The sequence below is a fragment of the Dendrobates tinctorius genome, unplaced genomic scaffold, assembly GCF_039654945.1.
Source record: "Dendrobates tinctorius isolate UK_male_01 unplaced genomic scaffold, ASM3965494v1 ptg000129l, whole genome shotgun sequence".
In the NCBI taxonomy this organism is placed as follows: Eukaryota; Metazoa; Chordata; class Amphibia; order Anura; family Dendrobatidae; genus Dendrobates; species Dendrobates tinctorius.
This window is the reverse complement of record NW_027361797.1, coordinates 30,348,680-30,365,914: the sequence shown is the minus strand read 5'-3', so window position 1 is coordinate 30,365,914 and position 17,235 is coordinate 30,348,680. Positions and strand designations below refer to the sequence as shown.

Genomic DNA, 17,235 nt, shown 5'->3' with positions numbered 1-17,235 from the left:
TACTAAAATCTGCAGTGTCCATTGAACCACATGAATGTGGGGATTTCATGAATCAGTGTGTATTGTTACAAACAAGTGTTTGTGCAGCATTACCTGAAATGCTGGTCTGCCTAGATTTGCAGCTATGGCATTGTTTGGATATTAAATTACAGCAAAGAATGTGCTAATTGAATCCTTGATTTAGTTTCCTGATGTGGTGTTAAAGGCTTATTCTCAAGTTTTTAAATTGCCTTAGTTAGCTTGAATGAAAATAAGCAAGTTTGTGATCTGACTTGCCTTTTCTATCTGTGGTCATTCTTCTGCAAATAAGTGCTTTTATGTTTCATGGTGTACAGGTGGTTTCCATGGAGCTCGGCCACCAGAGCCTGGTCGTTTGTAAGGATTTGTTAAATTCCAGGAAAAGGGTTAACTCATGACATAGCAGCCAGCTCTCTCCAACCCATTCAGTAATCTGCTCGACTCCCTCCCTCTCCGCATCAGATTTCTCCCCCCCCCCCCCCCCCAAGCAGGTCTCCTAATGGTGGCTTTCACAGAGTTATTTCCTTGTTCAAATGCCCTGTCATCTCGGTGTAAATACTCGTTACTCGAGTTTGCCTAAGGTACTCGGGTATGCCACGAGTATCGCGGGTGATCGAGTGACATGTTCGAGTCCCCAGGGCCGCTTGTTTCATGGCTGTCGGGCAGCCGCAAATCAGGTGGGGAGTGCAATACTCTGCATACTTGAGCACCCTAGAAAGACTCGAGTAGCGAGCCCTTGCACTCATAATTAGTCAGTACTATTACAGTGATAACCCAATTTGTGACATTTTGTTTTTTTATTTTAATGCTTCTGCACAAGACAATCACTTAACAATTTTTGTTTGCAAAGCTGTGAGGTTTTGTTTTTTTGCTTAGTGAGATGCAAGCTTTTTTTTTTTTTTCTTCTTCCCCTTCTTTATCTGTACCATTTCAGTATCCATACATCTTTTTGATATTTTTTTTTATGTGAGATTGATTTAACAGAAATGTCAATTCTGGCATAGTGTGTTTGTGTGTGTGTGTGTGTGTGTGTGTGTTGCTTTTAGTTTGCCGCATTCATTGCAAGAGAAATATAGTTTACTCTGTCGCCTCATTGGGGGACACAGAACCATGGGTGTTATGCTGCTGTCCACTAGGAGGCGACACTATGCATAATCTGAAAAAGATTAACTATGGCTCCTCCTCTGGGCGGTGTTGGCCTTCTGCAGTTTTTGCTTAGTGTCGCAAGGAGACACACCTAAAATTTTTTTTTTTTTTTTTACTCCGTTTTTTTTCAGAGGATTACAGATGAAGAAAAGTGGGTCTCCTGTGAGACTCCCAGCATAGCTCCTTCCTCGGTCCCCTATTATGGGGTGCCCGGTTGAAGTCGAGATGGCTATTCCCCATGACGCTCCTTCCCCAGTCCCTCGGGTGCTGGTTTGAAGTCGAGACCCCCCCCCTCCTTCCCCAATTCCTTTTGGTCTCTGGGTTGAGGTCGAGGTGGGGATAAAGACCCTTGATGATGACAGCAGCATCCTCCCTAATCCCCCACTGGGGGCATTAGGTTGAGACGCCTCAGGTAGGGTCTGTACAAGCAGCACTCAGCACCGCATCCAGGAACCCCAGCCCTGCTGCGGGCTCCTGTCAGGGCCGGGGGGTAGTGCAGGCAGGCAGCACACAATACAGACACAGGGCTCCCTGCGCCCGTCTCTGCGGCAGCACCAGCTCTAAGCCCCTCAAAGGGACCCCTCACAGGACCCCCTTCCACTTATAGCCCCACCGCTATCCTGCCTCTAAACCCGGGGGTGGGAGTCCGGTTCAGATCCGACCCCCTCTGGGACTTCCGCGCCGGCCTGGAGCCTTTCCAGGCATCACGCAGCTAATTTGGGCCACGGCTTCGGCCTAGGTGAAGCCGCCGCCTCCTCTCCGCCCCCGGATGACAAATATGACACTGTACAGCATCAGAGGGGGCGGATCGAGACAGGGCGCATTTTCATACAGCTCTGCGTGCTTTTTTTCTGCTCTCCGCCCCCCTTCTCCTTCCTCTTCTTCTCGGCGGCCATTTCTGCTGCAGCAGAGACATCAGCAGGACCAGGCCAGCCAGTCTCCGGAGGGGCACAGGACTGTGGATCTTCGGCGCTGGACCTAGGGGCAAACTGGTGGGGTAAGATCACATCTGGGTTTTTTTCTCAGGCTGTGACTCCATATTCCCTGTAAGGCTCCCCTATAGGTCCTCTGCATAGCCACCCCTGTAGGGTCCTCTGCATAGCAGCTCTTCTGCACCCTGTGCACTATGCTGGGCTCAAGGTCCAAGAGAACCAGGCAGAACTGCTTTTATGCATTCTGCACAGCCTGCAAAACCTCTCTCCCCAGTCGCAGCACCTACCCGCACTGCCAGGACTGTATGCAGACTACTGGGTCAGAACCCCAAGAAGCCCCTATCACTGCTTCGGTGTCTGCTACAACGCCGGAAAGGGCTACTCAGATGTCACAATCTATGACGCAGTCTATAGATAACCTAACCTCCACATTGCTTCAGACTCTGCAGTGTCATGCCGCGGCTATGAACGTTACCCAGCAAAGGGAGAGCTGAACTCAGTCAGGCCGTTCAGGTCACATCCAGACGTAAGCGGACCCACAGGTCGCGTTCACCTGAGTCATCCTATAGCACACAGTCATCCCCCTCTAGGGAAAGACACCGTAGCTCCAGGTCACCTAGACCGTCCCCTACCAGGGACAGACAACCCAGATCTCGACAGCCGTCTCCGACCACAGGAGACCCCCACCCCAGTTCACCTACCGGGGACACCTCAGCGATACACAAGATTCGGAAGGCATCTGTGACTCGGACAACCAAACGGAGGGGTCCCTGATCCCAATTCCCCCTAGCAATACAGCACTAGTTGAGGACGTAATCTCTTCCATCCATCGGGTGCTGGATATTTCTGATCTGCCCCCGGAGGCCCCAGAACACAAGATTTCCTTTTGAAGGTGTTCTAAAACCGCCTAAGGTCTTCTCTAATCACCCAGAATTTAAGGAAATCCTTAACAAGCAGTTTTCACAGCCTGAGAAGAAATTCACCAATCGCAAATATTTGGAGGCAAGGTACCCCTTCCCGCAGAAGGACACCAAGGAATGGACCGATCCACCTGAAGCGGACCCTCCTCTCACTGCCAGATAGCTCAACCCTCAGGGACGCAGCAGACCGGCAGGTAGAACGCATGGCTCGTTCAATTTTCGAGGCTGCAGGGGCCTCCCTGGCTCCCGTGTTTGCTTCAGTCTGGGCTGCCAAGGCCATTCTGGCTTGGGCCAAAAAATTACAAGCGGGCCTCCAAGCATCAACTCCTGAGCTCTCGGACCAAGCGGTTCAAATAGCAGTTGTAGCAGATTACATGCTTCATGCAGCTCTGGATTCCGCAAGGAGTGTAGCGGTGATAGCATCAAACGCCATCACGATTCGGCGTATCCTCTGGCTGCGGGAATGGAAAGTGGACGTGGCTTCAAAGAAGTCCCTCATGCACCCTCCCGTACCTCAGTGGGCGACTTTTCGGTGAAAAGTTGGACACAATGATATCCAACGCCACAGGGGGTAAGAGTACCTCTCTCCCTAAACTGAAGCCTAAACGCACTTTCAAAAGGCATAACCAAACAAGATTCCGATCCTTTCGGAATTCTTCGGGCTGGTCCGTCTCGCGTCCAGCACAAACACGTAACTGTTCCCCTCGCAGGGACACCTCACGGGCGACGCAAAGGCCAGACAAGACCTGGCCGTCAAAAGCAGGCCAGCCGAAGCCCAAAGGAGGAAAACCTCAGACTTTCTCCTCATCATGCAAAACACAAGCCGCGGAGACACCATCACGTGTTTCTCAACGCAAGCAATGACTAGCCATGTCTTTCCCCGGGAAGGAACAACCACGGGAAGGGCAGTCTCCAATGAAGGAAACCACCTATGCCAAAACATGGTATCCATCCACAGACAGCTGTTTCGGGGTATTGCCCCTCATCAGTGTGGAGTAGGAAACTGGCTAGTAGGAGCAATGCCTAGTAAAAGACTGTGAAAATGAGGATGAGTGACCTCGTGGAGATCAAACATCCAACACTGCGGAGACACCATCACATGTTTCTCAACGCAGTGATCTAGAGCAATGCCCCCATCCCTTATGGGAAATATGCAAAAACATGCAAAACACAAGCCGCGGAGACACCATCACGTGTTTCTCAACGCAAGCAATGACTAGCCAGGTCTTTCCCCGGGAAGGAACAACCACGGGAAGGGCAGTCTCCAATGAAGGAAACCACCTATGCCAAAACATGGTATCCATCCACAGACAGCTGTTTCGGGGTATTGCCCCTCATCAGTGTGGAGTAGGACTCTTTTTTTTGCCCCTCATCATATGCATATGCATATTTCCCATAAGGGATGGGGGCATTGCTCTAGATCACTGCGTTGAGAAACATGTGATGGTGTCTCCGCAGTGTTGGATGTTTGATCTCCACGAGGTCACTCATCCTCATTTTCACAGTCTTTTACTAGGCATTGCTCCTACTAGCCAGTTTCCTACTCCACACTGATGAGGGGCAATACCCCGGACCCCGGATACACCGGACCTCATCGGAACCATGATCAGGGCACGGAAGCCAGCCTCCGCCAAAATTTATTACCGTACCTGGAGAACCTTCTTACCTGGTGTGAATCTCACGGCCAGATCCCACTCCCTTATTCCCTCCCCAAAGTACTTGGTTTTCTCTAATCGGGTCTGGACGCCAAGCTGTCCCTGGGCTCGCTTAAGAGCCAGGTGTCAGCGCGCTCAGTGCTTTTCCAGAGACTCATTGCTAACAAGCCACAAGTAAGGACTTTTCTTCAGAAGGTTTCCCGATTGGTTCCCCCCTACAGACGTCCACTAGAAACGTGGGACCTCAACCTGGTCCTGACAGCATTGCAGGGACCAACTTTCGAACCCCTTAAGGAAGTCCCACTCCGCCTTCTATCCCAGAAGGTGGTCTTTCTGGTGGCAATCACCTCGCTACACAGGGTGTCTGAACTGTCAGCACTCTCTTGCAGACGGTCCTTCCTGGCTTTTCACCAGGACAAGGTAGTTCTCCGTATGGGGTCCCATCCTTCCTTCCGAAGGTCGTGTCCAACTTCCACCTCAATGAGGAAATTTCACTGCCATCCCTTTGCCCGGTTCCAGTTCATAGGGTGGAGAAGGCTCTGCATACGCTTGACCTCGTTAGGGCATTGCGTATATACGTGTCTAGGACTACGCCCTTCCGAAAGTCTGATTCCCTTTTCCTTCTTCCGGAAGGCGTCCGCCGGCTTCCAAGGCTACCCTTGCCAGGTGGATCAAATCCACCATACAAGAGGCTTACCGCCTAAAAAATTCTCCCCTTCCGGACGGTATTACGGCACAGGCTACACGGGCGGTAGGAGCCTCCTGGGCCATTCGGCACAACAAGTGTGTAAGGCGGCCACTTGAACTAGCCTACACACGTTTACGAAACACTACAAGAGTTCATTCCCAGTCCTCAGCGGACGCGAGCCTGGGTAGACGAGTTCTGCAGGCGGCGGTGCCCCAGGTTTAGGGACCTGTCAGCACAATATTCGTCCAGTATAATGCCTTTTATTAGACAGAGCCGTAAAATACTTACTAGAAATCCTATATAGCTAATCATCTTTGTGGTATGTAGCATGTGGACCATAAAAATATGCAGATTAAAGTTCTCTTTATTTATTCGGACTCCCATGACAGCACCACGAGAGAGGGGATCCGCCCTTCAGGAACAGGAAACCTGCAGATACAAAAGGGCGGCACCTCTCCCACGCATCAGTTGGTTTCCTGTTCCTGAGGGGACGGGAGCCTACAGATGGAATCCGGATGGATCCCAGGCCGACCGGCCGTTACAGGTAGCGGGGGGTCTCCTACTTCGGCCGGGTGCGGAGCTCCTGGAGACGCCACGGTGGTCCTGGCTGGGCTGCACGGCAGTGGCGTTCGCAGCAGGGAGCGGTATCCGGAGTATATCCGTCTCCAGGGAAAGAAGCTGCTGCCGGTGAGTATGCCCCCGGGGGTCTCCCTGCTCTGGTGGGACGGTGGTTGGGGTCGGTGTGGCCGGCGCAGCTGCATGGTGGCTGGGACCGGGGAGCATTGCAGGGGACGCCCGGGAGTCCTGCGTTTCTTCCTGTTGCACAGGAAGTGTGTGCGGGGCCGCGGTGACGTCGGGGGCGGGGCTTGGGGGCGCTTCCGGGTCAGCGGTGCCACTGCGCAGGCGCGAAGATTCCAAGATGGCGGCGCCCATCGGAACATGCGCCCGGTAAGCGCCGGCTCACCGCCCGATAGCAACGCCAGCTGGGAGGGGAGGCGCGGTATGTCTGCTGTCCGGAGGAGGGGTATATAAGCAGGGCCCAAGGGGGGTTCCATGCTTTTGGCCACGTTATTGCACGCAGTAATGGAGAGCGAACGAGAGCAGCAGCAGCGATAATCATCACTGCTGCCCCTAGAGGACCTTCGGCAGGTCAAACAAAAGAAGAAAGAATCCCGGGACAGTAAACAGAGTGACCAATTCAGTCATAAAAGCTCCTCCAGACAGGCAGGAGCATCGACCTGAGAAAGATCCCCCTCATTCTCCGGTACTTAATTGCTGCACTGTTAAGTGATCTACGTGAATGTTCACGGGGGCCTTCCTTGATGTTTTATTCTCAGGGGAAGAAGTCCACGAGTAAGACAAAACACAGGGAATGCGCTCTCTGTGCATGCCCATTACCAGACTCATGCCCAAAAAAGTTGTGTCCCCCCTGTATCCAGCAGATGGTGACGGAAGAATCGCCCGTAATAGCTGCAAGCTTAAAAGACATAGGGCAGAGATGAGAAACCCTGAAATCCCTGTCCCAACCGGGTAGTTCAGAGGTTGGGGGCCCTTTGGAGTCAGATTCCTCGGTGGAACAGAGGAGAAGTAAGGACTCCCCTGGCTCATCCCCTTCGTCATCCTCGGAGGAAGAGGATTCCGGCCGGTTTTGTCTACCGCTAGACCGGGTGGACAAGCTGGTAAAGGCAGTGAGCGGAACAATGGAAGTGGAGGAGCTTAAACCGCAATTATCCATGCAGGATATCATGTTCGGGGGGCTGGAGCAAAGAAAGCGAATGGTCTTCCCTTTGAACGAAAAGATTCAGGATCTAATTCGTAGAGAATGGAAAAAACCAGATGAGGGGATTGCTACCACCAGCCCTCAAATGTAGATACCCCTTCGATGATCCGGCGGTTAGCACTTGGGACAAAGCCCGTAATTAGATGCGGCAATCGCCAAGGCATCAAAAAAATCATCACTACCCTTCGAGGACATGGGGACCCTTAAAGACCCCCTAGACAGGAAAGCAGATACCTTCCTAAAAGGAACCTGGGAGATGGCAGCCGGTTCTTTAAGACCAGCAGTAGCCTCAACATGTGCGGCCAGGTCCATGATGATCTGGTTAGATCAATTGGAATCTCAATTAAAACAAGGGACGCCTAGACAGACAATTGTAGGTGCCCTACCAGTAATCCAGGAGGCCGCAGCCTTCCTAGCGGATGCCTTAGCCGATGCGGTTAGAATGGCCGCCAGGGCAGCAGGACTCTCCAATGCGGCTCGTAGAGCCCTGTGGCTAAAGTGCTGGCCGGGAGACATTCAATCCAGGGCAAAACTCTGCACTATCCCGTGTGAAGGGGAATATTTGTTCGGAGCAGTCCTGGATGAGTTGCTTGAGAAAGCCGGGGACGATAAGAAAAAGTTCCCTAATCTGTAGTCCGCATCCTACCAACGTCCGTTCAATAGAAGGAGATTCGGTCAAGGGAGAAGGTGTAACCCATCACCTATTAGGGACCGTCCCAGATGGAAGGATAGAAGAAGAGGTATGGGCTTTATGTTCAGGCGTTCTTCAAGAGAGCAAAAGAAACCGGGCCAATGACTAGCAATTCCCGTAGGGGGTAGACTGTTGGCCTTCCTCCCAGCCTGGGTGCGGAACGTAATATCCACCGGACTCAAACTGGAGTTTAGTTATGTTCCTCGGGATACCTTTAAACTAACTCCCTTACGACCTTCGCCACTTGAACAAACTGCTTTAGAAGCAGAAGTCCTGAGTCTATGCCTGAAGAAGGTCCTGGTGGAGGTTCTGGAATCTGAGAGAGGTAGAGGCTTCTACTCTCCCCTGTTCCTGATCCAAAAGCCAGATAAATCATTTAGGACCATTATTAATTTACATTCCCTTAATTAATTTTTGGTTAATCGAACCTTTAAGATCGAGTCTATCCGTTCAGCAATAAAGATGTTGTTTGAAGGGTGTTTTATGGCAGTCGTAGATTTGAAAGACGCGTACTATCATGTGCCTATCCACGCAGACTTCCAGCAGTTCCGGAGAGTGGCGGTTTCAATGGACGGTCTAATCCGTCATTTTCAGTTTAGGGCTCTTCCTTTTGGTCTCTCAGCAGCGTCCTGGGTATTTGCGAAGATAGTGGCCGAAGTCATGGCCCATCTGCGGGAGGCTGATATCTTGATAGTCCCGTACTTAGACGATTTTTTAATTGTGGGGAATTCGGTGGACCATTGTATATCCCAGATAGAAAGGGCTAAGTCCAGAGCACCTCTGATGGATAATAAATTGAGAAATCCCGATTTCAGCCCACACGAGTCCAAAAGTTTCTAGGCTTAGTGTTAAAATCAGAAACCCAGCAGTGTCTTCTGCCATTAGATAAGTTAGAGCACATACAACAGCAGGTACTTCGGGCGACAGATAAACCCTCCATGACCCTCAGGCAAGCCATGTCTCTGTTAGGCTCTCTGACCTCATGTATGCCAGCAGTTAGGTGGGCGCAGCTTCACACTAGATCCCTTCAGAGGGACGTCCTAGTTAGCGACAGGGCCTTAGAGGGGTCTCTACAGGGTCAGATATCTTTGAGCCCCTTGACTCTTACATCTTAGATGGTGGCTTGATGAGAACAACTTATCCTCAGGGGTGCCCTGGGTCACGCAGATAACCCGCATAATAACCACAGATGCTAGCCCCTCGGGTTGGGGGGCCCATATGGGGGACATAGTGGTTCGGGGACCTAGTGGTTCAGGGACATTGGGACTCCAAAACTGAGACCTCATCTAACCAGAGGGAGCTGTTGGCGATTGAGTTGGCAGTTAAAAAACTCATCATGTATTTACAGGGTCATCATGTGAGGATCCTCTCGGACAACCAGGTAGCAGTAGCCTATATCAACCACCAGGGTGGAACACGCTCCGAGGCCCTGATGCGGATAACAGAACGTCTATTTCAAATAGCCGAGAGAAATTTTCAATCTCTACCTGCACTCCATATCAGAGGGAAAGACAACACGAAGGCAGACTTTCTACGCCGCAGGGCCCTAAGGCAAGGAGAATGGGCTTTAAACTCGGACATTTACAACCAGATTGTCCGCAGATGGGGTCAGCCGGAGGTAGACCTCTTCGCCTGCAAAGAAAATAGAAAAGTAAAAAAGTTCTGCTCTCTGAACCCCAGGGAAAATCCACTAGCGGTGGACGCCTTCCTGATAAAATGGGACTTCTCTCTGGCATATGCCTTTCCACCGTTGGCCCTCTTACCTCTGGTGGTGAGGAAAATCAGGGAAGATCGAGCAAGGGTCATATTAATTGCCCCGTTCTGGCCCAGGAGGACCTGGTTCGCATGGTTGAGGACCATGTCAGTATGCGATCCCTGGGTACTGCCGAACCTTCTGAATCTTCTCTACCAGGGGCCAGTCAACCATCCACAAGTAGCGGGACTTAATTTGCCGGCATGGAGTTTGAGAGGGCACTGTTGAAGAATAGAAGTTTCTCCCAAAATTTAATTAATACCCTCCTGAAGAGCAGGAAGCAGATTACTACAAATATCTATGCTAGAACCTGGAGGTGATTCCTGTCCACCTCCGAGTTTAATCTCAGGGATGGAATACCCACAAAACATTATAGAATTCCTTCAGAGGGGTCTCGAGTTGGGTCTTTCCACAAGTACCTTTAAAGGTGCAGGTTTCAGCCTTGGGGGTTACCTGTGATGTTGCCAGCAACTACTGGGTGACTAGATTCATCAAAGCTGCTAGTAGATCTAGACCCATACACAGGGATAAAGGTATACCATGGGACCTGAATTTAGTCCTTACGGCTATGACAGAGAAGCCATTCGAACCTCTGGATTCGGCCTCGTTAAAAATTATATCCCTCAAGACAGCTTTTTTGGTAGCAATAACATCCGCACATAGGATAAGTGATATACAGGCACTTTCCAGGTTGCCCCCTTATACAGAGTTTTTACAGGATAGAGTAATCCTAAAACCGGACCCAGCATACTTGCCCAAAGTAGCGTCACACTTTCACAGGACACAAGAGAGTCCTCCCTTCCTTCCTCCCTAATCCTACCAACCCTAAAGAGCAGAAGCTTCATGCATTAGATGTTAAAAGATTCCTACTAAAATATATATCAGCTACTGATCCTTGGAGGAAAGAGAGCGCATTATTTTTATCCTTCCAAGGTCCTAAGAAAGAGTTTACGGTATCAAAATGCACGTTAGCAAAGTGGATTAGGGAGGCTATCTCTCTGGATTATACAACAGGTGGTGGTCCGACTCCACAGAATCTGAGGGCGCATTCCACTCGTGCCATGGCGTCATCTTGGGCGGAGAAATCTGGAGTGTCAATTGACCAGATATGTAAGGCGGCCACCTGGTCATCTCCTTCCACCTTTTTTAACCACTATCGGTTAGATATGGGTGCCTCCTCGGATCTCACCTTTGGGCTAAGGGTACTGCAGGCTGTAGTCCCTCCCTAAGTTAGTTTACATCTCTGTAATTCTCTCGTGGTGCTGTCATGGGAGTCCGAATAAAGTATTAAGTTACGTACCGGTAACGGTATTTTTCAGAAGCCCATGACAGCACCCTTAGTTCCCTCCTTTGTTCACGTATAGGGGTGCACTCCTTCCTCTTAGGTTGTTTCACGAATTTACCTTATTTTGGAGTAAAGATTAGATATAAATTGTAAATAGGATGTATAGTTTGTATATATTGTATATATGCTGTACCACTAACCATGATGGCCTCTCAAGCTCTGTAATCCAACTGATGCGTGGGAGAGGTGCCGCCCTTTTGTATCTGTAGGTTTCCTGTTCCTGAAGGGCGGATCCCCTCTCTCGTGGTGCTGTCATGGGCTTCCGAAAAGTACCGTACCGGTACATAACTTAATACTATTGTGTGCTAATTATGATGTTTCATTAAAGTCCTATATGGGGTTTGTGAAGAATATGGAGATATATTTTCTTGTCAATTATTTGTATCCTTGGTGGCATGGGATTATAAAATACCTTTAAGTGTGCAGCTGTAATAAAATTCCTAGACCCTCTTCAGTGTGCAGATAGCTCATCAGAGAGGCCAAGTCTCCAGAGGCTATGAGTGATAGATGTCACACCTTGACCAGCTCAGAGCAGGACAAAAGCCTGCTTGCCATATAGAGCCCTTATGAAACTGCAGACACCTTCTAGAACATTCCAAAAATGTAATTCCATAAGGAGTTATGGAGATGCTATACATCCTAGCCATACATCGTGTATATTTCCGCGATCCCCAGAACATGGCGAATGCCTGCATGGGTCTCAACCTGTTCAAGCACCCAGGGGTATGGAGTACATGGAACAGCTAGTAGAAACCAGATATCAAAGCTGTGTTTGGTCTTAATGTGTAGCAGGGGCCTAGCTGGATCCGTTGGCACCAAAACCGCATCCCTAGGACCATCTCTTATTGAATTATGACCCATCTTAGGTTTGGGAGTTTTTAGCTGCAGAGGCAAAGGGAGAGGATTTAGGTTCAGCCCAGTGTGGAGAGACCCAAAGGAAATAAAGGCTAGTGTAAGGCCATGTTGTCTCTCTCTCTCTGGTATGCTTGCTGGTCACTTCGAAAGTGGGGGCCGGGTGGAATAATGTGCAAAGGGACCATTGAGACAGCTAGCAACCCATGCCCCCTGTGGCCCAGCCCACACACGGTCAAACATCAATCTACCGTAGTTATTGACCTATATTCTGCTTATATCTTGCCCTACAACTAACTGTATTTGCATATCTGACCATTGTATGTGTAACCATCATGTGTATAGTGTATAGTGTATTGTGTAGTGTGCTCTTACGGCGATCTGCTCTTCTTTTTTTTTTTTTTTTTTCCCTCTATCCACAAATCCTCATGTCTATTTCTCGGTTTAACTTTCCAGTCTAACGGGGCTGGTTTCTGGCCCAATATAATCCCGTTAATGGAGTGGGCTTATATCTAACGAGGAGCTGGTGGCATTCCTACTGGAGTGGCAGCGCTCTGTTTTCACTGGTACCAGTGAAAGGGGCCTGTCAGAGTTGTGAGCGAGTTTGGTGCTACGTCAGTGACTACGTGAGCCACATCCTCTCACTCCCCGTGCCTCCCTGGGCCCGTGTTGACAGCAGGCGTCTGTATAAAACTGTACAAAGCTGACCTTGCGTGTCCCCAAGGTGTGCGGAATGTCATGTTGGTGTTAGTGAGGAGACTGCATTACGTGATCCGACTGATGTAATAGTGACGTCAGGCGGGGTGGCGAGGTGCGGATTCCTCATGTGGTGGGATTCTGCGTGATCTCTCCGGTGTCAACCTTCACAGGGTTATTCTATGTTATATTTTATATTTTTGTTTTGTATCATGTATATGTTTCCTTGCATTCTGATCCCATTTTATGCTATTATTTTAGGCTCCATGGACTCTGCAGCACACAACACCAGAAAGTAACTGGCCCCATGAAGGGAAAATTGAATTTAAAAATTTCTGCTTGCGATACAGAGAGGATTTAGACCTGGCCCTAAAAAATATTAATGTTACCGTGCAGGGTGGAGAGAAGGTAAGTGAAAACGTGTCAGGTAATGGATAAAATCATGTACAGAAATGAGAAAGTGAAGATGCATGTAGATGTTCTTCTTAACACCAGTAAACACCAATAAACTCTTCTGTACTTGTACCTAATCTTGAGTCCCTATCCAGATTCCATGTACTGTTCTAATCGCAGATGAATCTTGGCATGGTGATACCACACAACGCTTCATCAAGGAGTAATCCAAACAAGATAACTTTTTTAATTTTAGGTCTTCTTTCAGAAAACTTTTCTGGATCTATAGAGTTCATTCTTAAAGCAGTTTGTTTTTTTGTTTTCTACTTACTCTTCCGGGTCCAGCTTTGTCTCCGCCTCTGCCTCCATTATTTAGCTGTAGCCATGTTGCTGTGACATCACTTCTGCAGCTAATAACTAAGCTCAGCGCTTACATGGGCATAGCCGCTGAGCTCAGTGATTGGCTACAGTGGTGACATCACGTCAACATAGTTGCAGCCAATCGCTCAGCGGCTCATGTTATCTTCACAGACAGAGGCACTGATCTGTGATTGGCTGAAGCAACGTCAACGTGTCGTTATCTCTGGAGCCAAATCATGGAGGCCAGGACATCAGTAGAGACCTGCCATGGGAGGTTAAGGAAATAAGTTTGTGTTTTTGGGTGTCTCTGTGCTACACACCTGTACTGTACTCCATGAAACAAATCTACTTTTGTATGGTCACTTGTATTATGCTGAATGCGATCCAGCTAGTACATAAATAGATCTTTTGTTATGCATACGTGGTAGTAAACACAGATAAAGGATCTAACTGTGAAAAAGCTGCACAAATCCCACCTGGGTTTCTGTACAGACTATAGTATCCAGTAACTCAGGCCCTAGCACCACCTGGATAAACCCAGAAGGTAAAACCTAGAGAAGACAACTCTGACTTGACTCCCTAAAAGGCCTTCGAGGGTATCCCATACCTCCTAAGGAATAGAGGGAAAGTGCAGCTTATGAAAAAATCCCAGCAGTACATTTATCTGACTGGCCTAGATATTTAGATATAGGATTATAAGTCCAAGCAGAATCCTCTGAAAACCATCACCAGCAGAGAAGACCAGCAGGGGAAGGTTTAAATAGTAGCTCCTGCAGTATGATAGGACAGGCTAGATCACAAATGAAAAACACCTGCTGTCCAAAAAGCATGCACAAAGGCAAAAGGTAATCAGCGCCAGAACCTGCTGTGGCTCAGCAGACAGACACTGACAGAAGAGCACAGGACCTCCAGATCGAATCCCGAGGCAAAACATCGTAATTTAAATGATCATTTTACAGTGGAGTTTACTTACAAAATTTGTGCATTTTTCTTCAACTATTAATGTGCTATCTACTTAGAAAATTCAATTAGACATCCATGTGCTTAGTAAAATGGCAGCTTACTAATATACTCCTGGTATCCAAGGTGCCCAAGCCTTCAGATAATGACTGTTCATGCAGTTACACTTTTGCGCTATATTCGGCATTGATGACTTGTAACCTCTAGAAATGCTTTCTTATGCGGTATGGAAGGGAGCTGGCTCATTGGTGAGGCAGCCCCCCTTTACTCTGTCGCCTAATTGGGGGACACAGAACCATGGGTGTTATGCTGCTGTCCACTAGGAGGCGACACTATGCATAATCTGAAAAAGATTAACTTTGGCTCCTCCTCTGCAGTATACACCCCTGGACGGCGTCGGCCTTCTCCAGTTTTTGCTTAGTGTCGCAAGGAGGCACACCTTTTTTCTTCAGTTTTTTCCCCCTTTTTCGTCCGGAAATACAGATGAAGAAAAGTGGGTCTCCAGCGAGACTCCCGGCATGGCTCCCTCCTCGGTCCCCTATTAGGGGTACCCGGTTGAGGTCGAGGTGGCTATTCCCCATTTCGCTCCCTCCCCAGTCCCTCGGGTCCTGGTTCAAGGTTGAGATCCCCCTCCTTCCCCAACCCCTTTAAGGGGTCTGGGTTGAGGTTGAGGCGAGGATGAAGACCCCCTGACGGTGACAGACGCACCCTCCCTAATCCCCCGCAGGGGGCATTAGGTTGAGACGCCTCAGGTAGGGTTGGAGATCAGGCAGCATTCCGCAGCTTCCAGGGACCCCAGGCCGGCTGAGGGATCCTGTTGGGGCTGGGAGAGGGTGCGGACTGGATGGCACAGCAGAGACAGGGCTTTTCTGCGTCCCTGTCTCTGCAACAGCAGCGGCTCCATAGCCCTTCAGGGGCCCCCCATACAGAAACCGCTACCCCTGCTACCCCCACCGCTATCCAGTCGACCATTCTGGGGGGTCTGGTACAAATCCGCCCCCCACCCCCGGACTACCGCGCCGCTCTGGAGCCCTCCTGGGCATCATGCCTCTAATTTAGTCCGCGGCTTCGGCCTAGCCGAAGCGGCCGCCTCTTCCCCGCCCCCCGGATGACCAAAATGACACGCTGGAGTGTCATAGAAGGGGCGGATTGAGGCAGAAAGGGCGCGCTTTTACACAGCCCAGCGCGCCCTTTTCAGCTCTCCGCCCCCTCCTCCCTCTCCTCTGTCCCGGTGGCCATTTTTTCTGGATGAGATCCAGGAGAGGAGCATCACAGCGGTCTCCGGGGGGCACAGAACTGGGATCTGTCGGCGCTGGACCTAGGGGCACACCGGTGGGGTAAGCTCACAGCTGGGTTCTCATACTCTGCTGTGAATCTATACTTCCTATAAGGCTCTCTGTGGGTTCCCTCTGCGTAGCCACCCCTGTACGATCCCTTATAGCCAGCCTCTGTGCACTATGCCGGGCTCAAGGAAGAGAACCAGGCAGGAATGTTTCTATGCATTCTGCACAGCCTGCAAAGCCACGCTCCCTAGTGGCAGCACGTATCCGCACTGCCGGGACTGCATCCAGAACTCTGGGTCAGAACCCCAGGGAGTCCCTACTGACGCTTCAGTGTCACAGGCCACGCCGGAATGGGCAACTCAGATGTCACAGTCTGACACAGTCCATAGACAACCTAACTGCCACATTGCTGCAAGCTCTGCAGAGTCGGGCTCCGGCTATGGACGTTACACAGCAAACGGACAGCTTGTCTCAGGAACATGCTGCTTCCGACTCTCACAGACGTAAGCGGACCCACAGGTCTTGATCACCCGAGTCATCCTATAGCACAAGGTCGTCCCCCTCCAGGGAGAGACAGCGTCATTCCAGGTCTCTTAGGCAGTCTCCTGTCACAGACAGTGCAATTTACCACAGAGATCCCCCATCACAGAAGACCCCCCGCCCCAGGTCGCCCTCCAGGGATCACCTTAGCGAGGCACAGGATTCGGAGGGCATCTGTGACTCCGACTCAGATAACGAGACGGAGAGGTCCGTGGTACCTTCTCCCCCTAGCAATACAGCGCTAGTTGAGGACATAATCTCTGCCATCCATCGGGTGCTAAAAATTCCAGAGTCGGCCCCGGAAGTCCCAGAACATAGGATTTGCTTCGAAAGTGTTCAGAAACCACCTAAGGTCTTCCCTAATCACCATGAGTTTGAGAAAATACTTACCAAACAGTTTGGGCAGCCTGAGAAAAAATTCGCTAATCGCAAATATTTGGAAGCGAAGTACCCCTTCCCACAGAAAGACACCAAACAATGGACAGATCCACCTGAAGTGGACCCTCCGGTTTCTAGGCTAGCAGCGCAGACTTTACTCTCTCTGCCAGATAGCTCAACCCTCAGGGACGCAGCAGACCGGCAAGTAGAACGCATGGCTCGTTCTATTTTCGAAGCGGCAGGCGCCTCTCTGGGCCCTGCGTTTGCTTCAGTTTGGGCAGCCAAGGCCATCCTGGCTTGGGCCAAAAAACTACAGGAGGGTCTTCAGGCTTCAAATCCTGAGCTCTCGGACCAAGCGGTCCAGATAGCAGTGGTAGCAGACTACATGATTCATGCAGCCCTGGATTCCGCCAGAGGTGTAGCGGGAATAGCATCAAATGCCATCACGATCCGACGCATCCTCTGGCTGCGAGAATGGAAAGCGGATTGTGACGTACTCAGCTCCTGCTGAGCCCATTTTTTGAGTGGACCCTCTGGGTCGTAGCACCCACCCACCGAGGGCGAGCTGACCTTGTGAGAATCCACCCCCTATACAGGGAGTGTCAGGGGCAAGACCAACGGGGTGAGCCACCACGACTGCTGGGACCAGACGGCCGGCTCAGGGGACACTAGACGAGTGTCTGACGACAAGGACGAGCAGGAAGCAAGACGAGACTAGACGTAGGTGCAAGGTATCTTCATTAGAATAACACAAGATCACATACAGAGAAAACAAGCAAAACGTGCAAGGTGCGCGCGTGGGCACGCCAAGGTCCATAACATGGTACGTGCTAGATGGCACGCCT

General features: G+C 50.3%; 1 protein-coding gene across 1 annotated transcript in view; it reads left to right on the top strand.

The window, feature by feature from the left end:
• The window catches only part of ABCC1 (ATP binding cassette subfamily C member 1 (ABCC1 blood group)), a 154,091-nt gene that overhangs the window by 119,694 nt on the left and 17,162 nt on the right, over nt 1–17,235 (top strand). Inside the window, exon 27 of the mRNA XM_073542907.1 lies at nt 12,738–12,884. Coding sequence (XP_073399008.1) covers nt 12,738–12,884 — 147 coding nt within the window. The remainder of the gene's footprint in view (nt 1–12,737; nt 12,885–17,235) is intronic.